General features: G+C 37.9%; 1 protein-coding gene across 1 annotated transcript; it reads right to left on the bottom strand.

Moving 5' to 3' along the window:
- Positions 1-4,511: 4,511 nt before the first annotated feature.
- Positions 4,512-13,603, bottom strand: sae1 (SUMO1 activating enzyme subunit 1). Its single transcript, XM_056263411.1, has 9 exons — positions 13,357-13,603; positions 12,977-13,088; positions 12,543-12,716; positions 9,460-9,605; positions 9,272-9,371; positions 9,068-9,173; positions 7,487-7,631; positions 6,111-6,180; positions 4,512-4,739 (listed from the first exon to the last, which is right to left on the bottom strand). The coding sequence occupies exons 1-9, from the start codon at positions 13,455-13,457 to the stop codon at positions 4,647-4,649; spliced, it is 1,047 nt and encodes a 348-aa protein (XP_056119386.1). The 5' UTR covers positions 13,458-13,603; the 3' UTR covers positions 4,512-4,646.
- Positions 13,604-14,218: the final 615 nt, after the last annotated feature.

Raw genomic sequence — 14,218 nt, 5'->3', positions numbered from 1 at the left:
AAATATCTCTGAAGGTTGTGAGAAAAATCCATTTGTATTTTCTGCTGTAACTTATTTGTCTACAAAAAGAACTAAACTGAGCCAAACTTCAATCATACTTGAACGAGTTTGTTCTCTAGCAGTCTTCGGGTGGTAATTGTTTCTCAGTGGGACTAAGCTATTTTCAGCATTTATAGGTTAGTTTGTGATTTTATTGACGTCCGAATCCAGGGGCCAGTTGCATAAACATAAACATTAGGCCTATGTTAAGAACCACCCACTACTAGCAGTTGTCAAGGGGCAGTCAATCTTACTTTTCGGCATTATGCCATATTGCAATCTACGTTTTTGTGTACAAAAAAAGTTAACCAGTCTTAAAGAAAAAATATTGATGACTTAAGCCCTATTCGGACTGTAATTGTTTCTCTTGGACGTCCGTAGAAATACATTTGCATGGCACACTGATATAAACTCGGATTGGCAATTTATTCGCGACGGATGAGCGTGTTGTTCTTCTGTGATCCTATACGAACCCGGGAACGCGCAGCTCACGATTTATTCACGTTCTTCTGTGAACATACGAACGGGGGAACACGCGCTCACGCATGATTGTATTGTATGCTGTAAATAAAATGTCATATGCTTGAAGTAACAAGAATAAGACAGAAAACCACTGTAACTTTATTATTTCAAGCATACATTTTATTTACAGCATACAATACAATCATGCGTGAGCGCGCGTTCCCCGTTCGTATGATCACAGAAGAACGTGAATAGCCTATGCCTAAATCATTTTATCACAGGTGCCATGCAAATTTCTTTCTTTTTTTCTTTTTTTTTAGACGTCCACAAGATAAACAATTACCATCCTAATATGGCTTATGAATCAACGTGTCAGATCCAGTTCTGTCTGGGCATTATACAGATAATAACACTGTTATGGTTGCAAGCACTTCCATCAGAAACCACTTTTGAAAAACTGTGGCCAGTCGGTGGGAAAACTCCTTTAACCACTCATTTCTGTTTGCATTGGCTTTGTAATGTCGGTACAGTTTTCATGGCATATTGTGGATGAGAGATTCCTTTCCTGTGGCTGCCTGTCTCATGACTTCCTGTGAAACAGTTGTGTGGTCTCCTTCCTGTGGCCACCTTTGAGACTTCTCATCAATACAAGTGTTCTCTGATGCAGAAAGGCCTTATTTGTACCGTCAGATTTACACTAAACATCTCAGACTCATTTTTCTAGCTTTGTACTTTTGTCTTTTGGAATTTTTGATGTACATTTTTACATTGATTTTGTATTGTTTTTCTTTACCATTTTCAATAAATACAAGAATTACGAAAGTGTTTTGATGGTTTTTTTTACAGACATCCTCAAACTCATTTTGCAAGGATTTGACACATACACCAGTTTTCAAAAACTAGTCATAATGGCTGTTCAAAGGTCTTGTCAGTGAAGCTAATTCAATTATATTAGAATATTTTTGCAAATATACTGTATATCCTACAATTTTTTTTTTTACAGTTTTATTAAAGACAATATTAATTCAACTTAAACAAAACCTAGTTAAAAAAAAACATTTAAAAAAATTAAGTTCAGCTATATGTTTCATTTCCCCTCTCACAACAAAGTAAAATAAACATTGAATTTAGAAGTATATGATCCTGTACATCAATAACGATAATTTAAATGGCTTTGCATACAACCATCAAATCAAAACAAATACACACGTCTATATATATTATATACAAATACATGTGGTACAATATGCATATTTTTTTAGGCCAGGGCTAAAATGCTACACTTAGTTTAGTACACTGTAAAAAAATTCTAACCTCCCAACTCAAAATTTTCTAGTGAGTGGTCACATCTAAATTTTTCAAGTGGCCCAAGTAAAATTCTGCTAATTTAATTGTATCACTTTGCAGAATTTCACTTGGGCCAATTGAAAAATTTAGATGTGACCACTCACTAGAAAATTTTGAGTTGGGAGGTTAGAAATTTGTACAGTGTATAATATTCAAAAGGGGGTCTCGGCTCCTTCTCTGTCTCTTGTTTTATTAAGGGATCATCTGCCTGCATTACATAAACAGAACAAACCTTTTCTTATGCATGTTTCGTGTAGGACTGCTTGACTGTACTCATGTTGAGAAAACCACGAGTCTTATCTGAACAAGATGTGATAGATTGGGATCCTCTGATTTGTGTGCCCAGAACATTTCCCATGCAGGCTCATTCAGGCTTCACCAGTGTTCCTAAAAGGGTTGTTGATCATTTGAGACTGTTCTTTATCCTGTCACATGGTTATGCATTTTATAGCTGGGAGCAACACATCTGTTCTGAAGTTAGAACGTCTCGCCTTGGGCTCCTTCATGATAAGAGGAAGGTTGCTTAATTAAAATGATGAGCTTAACGCAGAGTCCGTATTAATCCTGCTCTCTCCTCAGCTGGAGAAAGAGCTGTGGATCTTAATCGTTTAGGGTCTCTTTACAGCTGCGGCTGCTGTTTCATTTCTCACTGTACTGGCACTGGCAGCGATGTGAAGTACCGGTACTTAAGGAATTGGACTGCATTACTGAACACTTCATTATCTTGGTGAAAGTGTACTGGAGCACCATTTAAAATTAATACTTGTACTCTCAATGACATTTCCAAGAAAAAGAAAATACTGTTTACATTCGTTTAAAACAACCAATGAAATCCATTTGAATATAAATTGTAATTGTCCATAATAGTAATTTGCCTTGTGAAAAAACATTTTGTTAGTCATCAGATTGTCTTTGACCTTAAGTGATGCAATTTAATTGTAACTACTGCTGAAGATGGACCAACTGGATTCAAGTGGCAAATGGACAATGATCTGTCGATAAACAACAATACACCATTAATATAAAATCAGCTGCTGACACTTTCTGGTAACCGGTGTAAGGATATTGGTTTCAGTTTAATGCTTGAGCCTTATATTAGGACTTTAAGAAAATGTTGACTACACAGGTTGCTTTACAAAGTCATTTTAGCAACAGGTCTTTTCTTCAGAATTGTGAAGTACATTTGAGTGAAATAGATTATAATGGATGGAGGCAGATATGAACGTGAGCTTGAGGTCGACTGTAAGAAAGACTAAAAGATTGGAGAAGTCCAGTATATGTCACCAGAGAGAAGTCTGTCACTTCACTGCAAGATTGAGTTAAAAAAATGATTAAAAAAAATTGATCAAAAAGGTAAACATATGCACTGATGAATAATTCACAATAGGATAAATAACATGTATTCAGAAATTCTTTTTATTTTTATTTCATGCTGACTTTAATAAAAAAATTTTTTTTTAATTGTTTAATAAAGTTTTTTTGCCTACTTGTATTTAAATCAAAATTTTGACATAATACCCAGACTTTACATTGAAAACATGCACATAACTGTGGGGTGAACATGTTGGTAGAGACATCCTGTCTGTTGTAGGAGTTTTGGCTCTCGGTGATCTTTAACAGCTGTTTTGTTATTATTAGCACAGTACAGTTAAAAATCTTTTCCATGCTAATTTAAAACTGCAATGATAAGAATCTTCAAAAAGTTTGGCCTATTAGTGGTACCCAGTAACCCATGTTTCCACTGTCAATGCATTCCCTGAACCTAATAAAGAAAGGTTACGAGACTTGCTGCCATTCCCACTCAACACCTGCTCAACCAGTCTGACCAGTCTCCTCATCTGATTCACAATGACTCACCCATGCTGTTATCATTAAAGGCTCACGTTTATTTTCCATTTAAAGCCTGAAGTCCTGATTTTGCATGTCTGCAGCACAGTCGCAACATCATGTGTGACAAAACAAATGTGACACATTTAGTACTGTTTGTTCCATTACATGAGGCTGTAGTTTCCTTAAGCATAAGGATGGACTATCAATCATATCGAAAGTTACATTACGTTCTTTTGCATTCCTCTTTGCCTATAACTGGACGGGCAGGATAATTTCCTTCTATGAAATCATAAAAATCAAAACATATGAGTGTCTACTTGCCTCAGGGTTATAAACCCTGCAGTACCAGTCCAGTAAATGACAAACCTGGGCTGAGCTAATAAAAGAACTTCATGTTAAGCACGTCACCCAAAAAAACCTACACCTGATAAGATACGTCAAAATACGCCTCAGGCTTTCACCACACAAGCGTCAAAAAAAAAATCACTCAGCCTCATTTCAGAATGTGATTGGGATGATTTGTGTCGTTTAATTTTCTGAAATAAATGGCTCAAGGGAGCATTAGACATTTCTGCATTCATTTCAAATTCCCTTTAAAGTTGTTTGCTTCATTTTTGTGCAATTTAGCATTGAAAAGAGACCATGGGCAAATTATTGAAATCGATGACTGGATAAGCACAAAACAATCCAAATCATGTTTATTTCCATTGGCCTTTTATTTATTTTTAATACAAAACGTAGAAATCACATAACCCTGCTGAAAAACGTGTGCATGAATATTTAAGAGCGTGTGGACAAAATGTTCTTGTTGCTCTTGGCATCAGTCGGTGTGTGGCATACTGCTACGCAAAGGTACCGTCCAAAAGACAGATTTCGATGCCTGCGGCCGCTGGCAGACGATGAAGTCCATGGTGTTTGGAGAGCACATATGCATCGCCACACATCTCTCCGTGTTCTCCAGGGGCCACTTATTTGGATCCGAAGTAGTCGACCACTCCGCTGCCCTTCAGGCCGTCGAAGAAGAAAAAGTTCCTGTGCGGAGCATCTCTCTGAGACAGCGCCTGTCAAACACATACAAACAAATCTCCTTCAGACACAGACGCCACAGGCCTACAATTCTGTAATTAAGTGCTTTGATCGAATGCGTCGGACACATTCTCTGTTGTGGCGATGAAGACTGATGGTAAGGGGCAGCGAGGAAGAGAGAGCCATATGCGAATTGCAGCCTGTTTCATCATGCAGGGAGATGGCGAGACAGCCTGGCTTCACTCCACCGCCATGTGGGTTCAAGGCCTGCCCAGCCACTGCGTTCACTCCATCACGCCACACAGCCCTTATCCCCACCCTCTCAAAGACCCCACCGCATCCCGGCCTGGGCTATGACATCACCCTCTAAGAGAAATATTGGCGTTTATCATTTACTGTATTCCGTTGTTTGTAACTGGAATGGGTTTGTGTTTTTACATGGCCTACGCAACAGGAGATCCTCTTTATGTCCATAATCCAGGTGTAATTATCCACTCTAGACTGACTGATTACATCACTACGCTTGGTCTTATTTAATCTCGTTCAGTTTATGGAGTCATACGAGAAGATTTCAGCAGCTCTCCGCTGGATTTCATCAGTGACCGGAATATTACCTCGTCATTTCTGGCATTTACACACTGTCAACAGATAAAACTTTTGGATTTAGCCCAGATTCTGATGGAGAGGGCAGCTGCCATACGCTTCTAACTGTGCCTCATCAGAAAAGTCACTTTCGCAGCTAGTGAAAGCGGATGGTTTTGTGGAGAACCAGATTGAACGGTAATATGGAGGAAGAAAAAGCAAAGTGTGTTCATTTTATGTATACATGGAACAATAAAAGTTACAGTAAACAAATCTACAATCAAGACTTTAGGCAAGTATAAGGCCTGGGGATACTAGCATGGGGTCCTACCCAGATTGCTCTGGCCAATGCTCATTTATGAGGTACCCATCTCTACTGTGGAAAGGAAGATGAACAACAATTTGAGGAGATGGTTGGGTGGGCGTTCCGCTCCATAGGCCTGTATAGCACAGACAGCAAGCTGCCAGTAACATCAGTGGTGGAGGAGTATAAGGTAACAAAAACACGGCAGGCTATGATGCTGCGAGATAGTAAAGACGCAAGGGTACGTCAGGCAGACATTGAGTTTAGAACTGGTCACAAGTGGTTAGCTGGCAGAACATTGAGGGAGGCAGAGGAGCGCCTGCATCATGCTGACATCGTCAGGTTTAAATGTGATGAAACATCGTCCTCGTGCCCATTTGATAACCCACAGAATCCCTAAACTCAACCAAGCTGGAAGAAATGTCTTGAGAGGAAGAGGGGATAGCGATGTAAATGGCTCACAGATGGTGCAGTGGGAGTACCTGTAATGGTACGTATTTTGCATAGATCAAAATCTCACCTTGACAATCTCTTGTCCAAGAACACCGCCGACTACAGCGCTCACTGGGGCCATCTCAGAGAAACAGTAACTGTGAGGAGAAAACACAAGCCGGGAGTTGTAGTTAACTTGGAGAGAAAAACACAAAGTACAATTCAGTTTTTATGCGTAGCTTAGTATATCCGAACAGCTGAACGCATATACTCTATTTGATATCGTGCGTGAACACAGGCGCTCGACACATGCACCGTAGAAAGTTTCATCCTTGTCCATTGTCTGTGTTATTTCTCTCCATAAGTTATAATTGATAAAAATGTCTTCTACTCATTTAAACTAAAGTTGCGTGACTCCGCAAGCGCTCATCAACACAGGATCTTTTGTTACTTTGTTGTTGTTCTGTCTAATCCGTTTCTTTTTTGATAGTGAAACAACAGGCCAGGCCAGTGTTGTCACCTTGTTGGAACAACTAATTTGTGTTAAAATCAAAGCTAATGTGTAACCTGAGTGTACAGTTTTTGCGGTTGGAAAAATCACCCTGTGCATGTGCAATACACGCGTACTGCGATGTAACAAAATTGTCACACACAGAATGTCGGAATTCATATAATTACAAGATTCTGACTTGTAAAAAGCGTTCATGTCCTCGTAGAACTCATAATACGCTGATTTCACGCAGCCGCCATTTTGAAATGGCTCCGGTGGGAAGAAAACCGGAAGTGTCGCTTTTAATCATAGGAGAGTCGCGAATGCGATGGCGTATTGTTGTGTTTAATGTAGAAATTAGTTATTCTAAAAATGTACATACATTTCTTTCATACTTTAGACTATATACAGTGAAATTCATTTATAAATAAAACATTTTTTTTATATATAATTCAGAACGGAAAAAAAAGAAGCAGGAACGAACTATATACATACCCTATATTGGATATTAACATCCAATAGTGTAAATCGCGGCAGCAGCTTCAGGTTGGTAGTCCAAGCATTGTTGTCTATCTGTACTTCCGGGGTTCTTCCCACCGGAGCCTCGCTTTCGATTTCAAAATGGCGGCAGCGTGAAATCAGCGTATTATAACATCTAAACTTTGTAAATTCTCTGAGAGCTCCGACTTGTACCTTGTGAACGTTGTACCACAAGACCGTGGCAGATTTATTTTGCCGTCAACTTTTTTATTTCTGCAGTCAACTGCTCTTGAGTGTTCACGCCGTTCCGATATGGCAGATGGCTTACATATAGCAGAACATAGAAACAGCTGCTAATGAGGTATCTATGTATATGTGTCTATGGTGAATGCAGCATGTATACCCTAGTGTAGATTTGCACATCCTTGGTTGGTAGGAAAAAAAGATGTTGGAGAAACTTAATGTGAACACCAAGTTTCTGGGTCAGTAAATACCTGACAAAGGTGTTGGGGAGCAGCTCAGAGCTCAGGCCCATGGTCTCGAGAACATCATCGCGGATTTGCAAGAGCAGGTGAGAGTCCTCACCAAAGCTGTCTGGTTGAGGATCACGACCTTTATCTGTGCGGAACTTCAGAAGCACTGTTGGAGGAAGTAAGAGAAACTGAGTGGGGAAAGAGTGGGTTTTCCACATTAAAAGAGGACATGGGTAGAGGAAAGACATGTTTGAAGATTTGTGCAGCATGTGAAAAGGCATTGAGCCCCTTTAGGCTATTTTCCAAAGTATCACTTCCCCTTTTTGACTGCCCACCAACTACAACACAAAGAACCTCAGCCCACTGCATTTCCACCTGGCAGCGAAGCACACACACATACATCAAAGAAACACACACCCACTCATTCATGTTATCTCACTCTATCTGGCACATATATACAATTTCAAGTTTCATAGCTGAATTACTTTATAGAATTTTCTCCAGATTGTGAAAACATCTGAGGGTTTGGAAAAAAAAATCATTGATGTAATAGTCGCACCACTGGGGTGATAAAACCTCAAATAAATCAGTGAGTTAAGACAGAGGAAACGGCTCTTCCTCAAAAGCTGTTTGAACTGATGTGTGGTATTTTTGAGCACAGAAATGTATTTAAAGTCTTGCTTCAGTGCACAAATAGGAAGTGTTATTTTTTCCATAAATGTAATACTAGATGTACTAGAGGGAGGGGCGGAGGTGCAGTCAGAGTCTGTTATAATGATAGAGAGGTGCGGAGGTGGCATGTTTTGTTTTTGAGAGCCACTGCACATGACTGGCCATGGACAGCCTGTGATGGAAAATGAGCCAGTCTCAGTGAGGACACCAGGTGAGCACTAGTATAAAAAGAAAATTGTTGACTATAATTACACAGATCAACAGGCCCTCCCCCTGATAACGGTGTACAACAGACTGCAGGAAGAAACTGCAATGTGTTCAGTCGCCTAAACTAACTGAACCACTTAAGGCCCTGTTTGCACCTGGTATCCATCTCATGTGATATGATCACAAGTGGTCAACAAAGCAATACAATACAATACAATACAATATAATATAATATAGAGCTCCAAATCATCATATTAGAATGATTTCTGAAGGATCATGTGACACTGAAGACTGGAGTAATGATGATGAAAATTTAGCTTTGCCATCACAGGAATACATTACATTTTAAAATATATTAAAATAGAAAACACTTATTTTTAAATTATAATATTTCACAATATTATTGTTATTTTGATCGAATAAATGCAGCATTGATGAGGATGATGAGCACTTCTCTCAAAAATCTTCCTGGCCCCAAACCTTTGAACAGTAATGTATATTTATGGGTTTTTCCAAATCGTTTCTATCCTACAGTTGTCTACAGACAGACATAACCGACAGAGTATAAAACAAATTTTTTGAGTCTGGAATATTCTACAGACAATAAACCTGAAGATCAATTACCGGTAGTAGATTCCACAATTTAGGAAGGAAACACCTATTTTCCCATTCTTTTTATCAGGTTAATTGAATTTTGAATATTTAAATAATCTGAAGGTGTACCTTGCAGAAGAAAGTAGTCTGTAGGAATGCGCTTTAGGTTGCTTTTGGCTTTCTCATTTGTCCAGTCAACCTCCAGGGCTTCTTTGAGAGAGCAGAAACTGGCAGTCTACATAAAGAGTTAAAGCATTAATTTAACTTTGAAAGGATGTGAGTGAAAACCGAAAAAATATAGTTTACAGACATCAAATCTACCAACACACCAACCTTTTTCACCATTGTAGTCTCATTGGGGTCGACCTTCGGTTTCTTTGCCTCAGGACCATCATTGGCCTCATTAGACCCTTTCACCACTTTGGGCTTTTCTCTGGCAAGTTTGAATAGGAACAAGTTTGAATTTTTTTTTATTTTCACACACAAACACAAACACTTTTCATATACGTTTCCTGACTTACTCTACATAGTGATGCTCCTGGCCGAGGTCGGAGAACATGTATCCATGGTAGCCAAACACGTCTCCACAGAAGACCTTAATGTTCCTGGAGGCACACAGCTGGTCCACTCGCACCATGAGGTCTTTGGAGCACCTGGTCAGACAAATCTAAACAAAACAACATGCATTAATATGTGGTTGTTTTCAAACCAGTGACCTTGATGCATCCTTAAAACGCATCTTGCTAACAGAAATTGGAGGAACAAAAGTTTGGCAATGACCGACAACTGACCAGAACATTAGCACTCTTATCCAAGGTCCCAAACCTCTCACACCCCGCATTTTGGGTTTAAGATAAGAATGGGGTGGCGTATTAATACCCATCTGATATACCAATGGCATGTGCCACAATGCGTTAACTGGCTGTATTTTGAAGGACAGCTGAATCATCACTTTATCTGCTGAATTGGGTTTGTTTACTTCCCTTGTCAGGACACCATCTGTGACTTCATAACTTAATGTACACCTGAAATGAACTGATTATCTAAGCAGGCCTTTTTGAAAAGATGTCCAAAGGTTACACAATCCACACCTGGATATCAACAACACTTCTCAGAAATACTGTTGCAATGAAGTAGTGCCCTTAGGAGTAACACCTTCACTACTATTCAAGTTCATCTGGGACATTATGAAACATGTGGTGAGACATTGTCTTTTGACACATTCTTCCTGTGAGCATTATGTGCCTCAAGGCAGGCAGACGACTCCAAATAACACATCTTTATCAAGCAGTGACCTCTAGAGGATGCAAAGAAGAAACAAATCATGCCACAGTGGATGGAATATCAATCAGAGCTACCAGCATCTACCATATGCCTCCGCTAAATAGCTGTAACTTGGCATTACATGAGGTCAAATCTTTAATTCAGTTTAAGTTTTTGGCTTTAGTCGTCCACTACCTTCAGTCCTTCAAACCGTACACCCCAGCCAGGCCACTTTGAACAACTTCTTATGTAAACCTAGCCTACTAAAAAAAAAAAAAAATAACAAAAACACAATAAAAGTATCATAAAAGTGGTCTATATGACTATATTCTATGATGGCTTTGTGTGAGGAACGGACTGAAATCTACGTTTTATGGACAACTTCTATGCACTTTTGCATTATTATTGAAGCTATAAAAGGTCATGTGACTATAAATGTAATTATGGAAAAGGATGAACAGTACATTATTTTCTCCTTGTGTGTTCTACAGAAGAAAGTAAGTCATGCAGGTTTGGAACAACATGAGAGTGAGTAAATGATGACAGAATTATTATCTTCTTTTCCTCATCATGTAATGTCTTTGATGTTATGCATTTCCACTACATAAGAAAATAAATAATGCTTTTGTAAATAATTTATAATGTTACATTTATATAGCGCTTTTAGGGGTCGGAGAACATGTATCCATGGTAGCCAAACAAGTCTCCACAGAAGACCTTAATGTTTCTGGAGGCACACAGCTGGTCCTCAAAAATAAAGAGAATAAAAGTGGAATATATGGCATACTAAGTTATAATTGAGATAAGTCGAAATTATTACATAAGGGCTAAAGGATGGCATGCTAAGTCAAGCCAAAATTATGACATATTAATTCGTAATTGAGATAAAAACGTGAAATTATTATGTCATAATTGTAAAAGTTACAACTGACTAAAAAAAATTATGCAACTTCGTCATAATTATGACATGACATCATTATGACTTAGTATCTCATCATTGTAACTTTTTTTTTATCATCAATACGAGTATGATGTTTTTTCTTGGAATGGAAATGGGCCTCCATAGATATAAATCACTTATTTGTGATTCTGAAAATCAACACCTGCACTAGCAATGCTTTTGTACTTGTTGCACAAAAGCTTCTAGTACGTGTTGTCTCAAATGATCTTTTCATGTATGTACAGGTCCTGACAATGAATAAATTTAGTGTATTGTTGGCTATCTCTTTACTAAACAACATGCGTTGTTTATTAGGAAAATTGCATGTTAAAAAAAGACCACACATAAACAAGAGAAGACAAAGACATACACACGCAACGTTTTCTGTGCACTTCTCAACGAAATATCAAGAGAAGCAGATGAAAGAGAATAGATGATGTTAACCCCCCTCCTGTGTCTGTTTCCCACCATCTCTCCCCCTCCTCCTGAACGCTCCCTAGCACTCCCAGAGGGACAGTTCAGACAGCTCCCAGAAAAAGAGAAGATGAAAGACTGACTGTCTGTGCTTTGAACAAGGTATGTATGCTGACTGCATCTTCCACAGCCAACAACAGAGTCCTGATTTATGGAAAATATGGCCTGGAACATATCATTTGCTTGGAAAAGAGCACACGCTTGGAAAAGACCAAACTCAAAGAGTCAGATAAAAGTCTGTGCCTAGATCTGACGCTGGCTGTTCATATATGGGTTCACGCTGAGGTTAAGGGGAAAATAAGGGAAAAAAGAAGATGTAACCATTCTAAACAAAAATGATCAATTGTGTATAGTGACATCTAGTGGACATGAAAGGCACAAAGGAAAACAATCTATCATTGATGAACCTCAATCACACCTGATCCTGATGGTGATAAAAAAGTGTATGTTTATATTTGAATTAATTATTATAATTGCCCATTACTATATTCATAAAGTCAAATGAAATGAAAAAAATTCTTCTTTTTTTCCCTTATGTATTTGTATGTACACCCTGACATGTATAGATGTATGTACTCTTGTATGTACGTTTTGTTCTTATTAAATTTCAATAAAAAATGTTTTCAAAACAATCACACCTGATCCATCTTAACATTACAGCAAGTCAAAAAGACAGTTCCTGTCCATTTCTTATGGGATTTTCGTTCAAAAAGGCTATATTGTAATATGTGCTGTAAAGTTGCATAACAAATTTGGTCCAATGCTGTTTTGCATGATTTTATTCTATTTTATTTACAATACTCTTTTGTCTCTTAAATATTTGTTTGATGACCAATAATAAAATAGTAGTTTAGAATATAATAAAAGATTGTCCATCTGTCTTTTGTGTGCTTTAGGTATGTCAGGTCTACAGATTCTGGCACTAACCGCATCAAACTGGAAGAAAAAGTCATCCGGCTTGCTCTCCACTGGATCGGTGTCTGCCTTCACTTCCACCATTGGGTTGAGGAACTGAGCTCTCTCCAGAGAGGCCCGAGCCTGGTTTTTTCCATCTGCATCCACAGGAATCAAGAACTGAGCACGTCTGGACTCCTCTGTCACCTGATTAATGGAAGTCATAGAAAATACCACTTAGTTAAGTAGCTGTTAAGGTGCTGTTATGAGCCTCAGTCACCATTCAATTTTATTGCATGTCTTTTCCATACAATAAACATGTATGACGACTCCTTGTCATTCTGCCTTACATCTCCTTTTCTGTTCCACAGTGGAAAAAAGTCAGATTTGGAAGAATATGAATAAGAAGGTGAGCGAATGATGACAGAATGACGTGAACGATCTCTTTAAGTCAGTCTAATTAATACCTGCTCATGGTCCAGGAGTGTCAGTCCTTTGACTCCAGCCAAAATAAGGTTCTTTGCTACTTCTGCTCCAAGTCCCCGGAGTCCAACAAGAAGTACACGTGATCCCCTAAGTCTGAAAATGCAACATTTATATAGACGTCATATATTATGTTACATTATATTGTTTGCTATTTATGCACAACTAGCTCAAAAATGAATTCGTGGGGTGGCCCTAATACCCTATTTTTGTTTCAGACAAAAAGCACGAATGTGAAAGATACACAAATAATGCGTATGAAATCATGTTTATGATTTCTGCTAGAGAATTATTCTTACACAGTCGAAAAAATCGCTTATAATAACATGAATACGTTTGTTCTTTGTCTACGTTATCCACAAACCTCTTTTGAGCATCCAGACCCCAGAGGCGAATCTGACGATCATACTGTGCAGCCTCCTCCTCGCTGATAATATTGTCTTCTTTTTCAATGGTATCAATCATTTCAAAATATTTCCGGTTTTAATAATAAGTTGTAAGAAATTAACAGAGAGGCTAGTTTGAATATTCTACGCTCTGTTTTTTCCACTGCCCATTCAATGGTACAGAAGTGCCGCTTAGAGATACTCGTAAAGGCGCACAATGATGACGTATGAGCTGGGCAAAAGCGCCAGATTCAGAGCACAACAATCAACAATGGACATGGATACACTCTAAACTTTAAAGCTTTTAAATACATCACACAATGTATTGAATATATGTTTGAATTATTATGAAGTCAAATTAAATGATTGTGCACTGTGTACATCCCTGACTTAAAAAAACATGTCCTCCATAGAAATAGGAAAGAATATGGTTTCCTCATTTTTGTTTTATCCAAATACCATTGTGTTATAAACTACTTACATATAAATAGAACATATAAAGTCTCTTTATAACATTGACTCATAAATCACATTATAAATTCAAAGAATAAAGTGTCTTTTTTATTTTTAAATATTCTCAAAGAATTATTCAAAGTCAATATGAAGATCATACTAACTTGATTTTCATTTTAAACTAAATTTAACAGTATAATCTACAAAATATAGTAATAGTCTAAACCTTATAGAGAGATAAAATATATGTTTATCGGAATATACATAACTGTTTATATCATTAAATGATTGTTTCCAGGAGCATGCTTAATATACATTCAATTAAATATTTGAGTCTATAAGAAACTGATATTTTAATCCAAGACAATATAGTTTAATGAAGGGTGG

Source organism: Rhinichthys klamathensis, unplaced genomic scaffold (genome assembly GCF_029890125.1).
Source record: "Rhinichthys klamathensis goyatoka isolate OS25496 unplaced genomic scaffold, OSU_Roscu_1.1 h1tg000206l_1, whole genome shotgun sequence".
NCBI classification, from domain to species: domain Eukaryota; kingdom Metazoa; phylum Chordata; class Actinopteri; order Cypriniformes; family Leuciscidae; genus Rhinichthys; species Rhinichthys klamathensis.
Note: the sequence above shows the minus strand (reverse complement) of the source record. Positions and strands in the feature narration are given on the sequence as shown.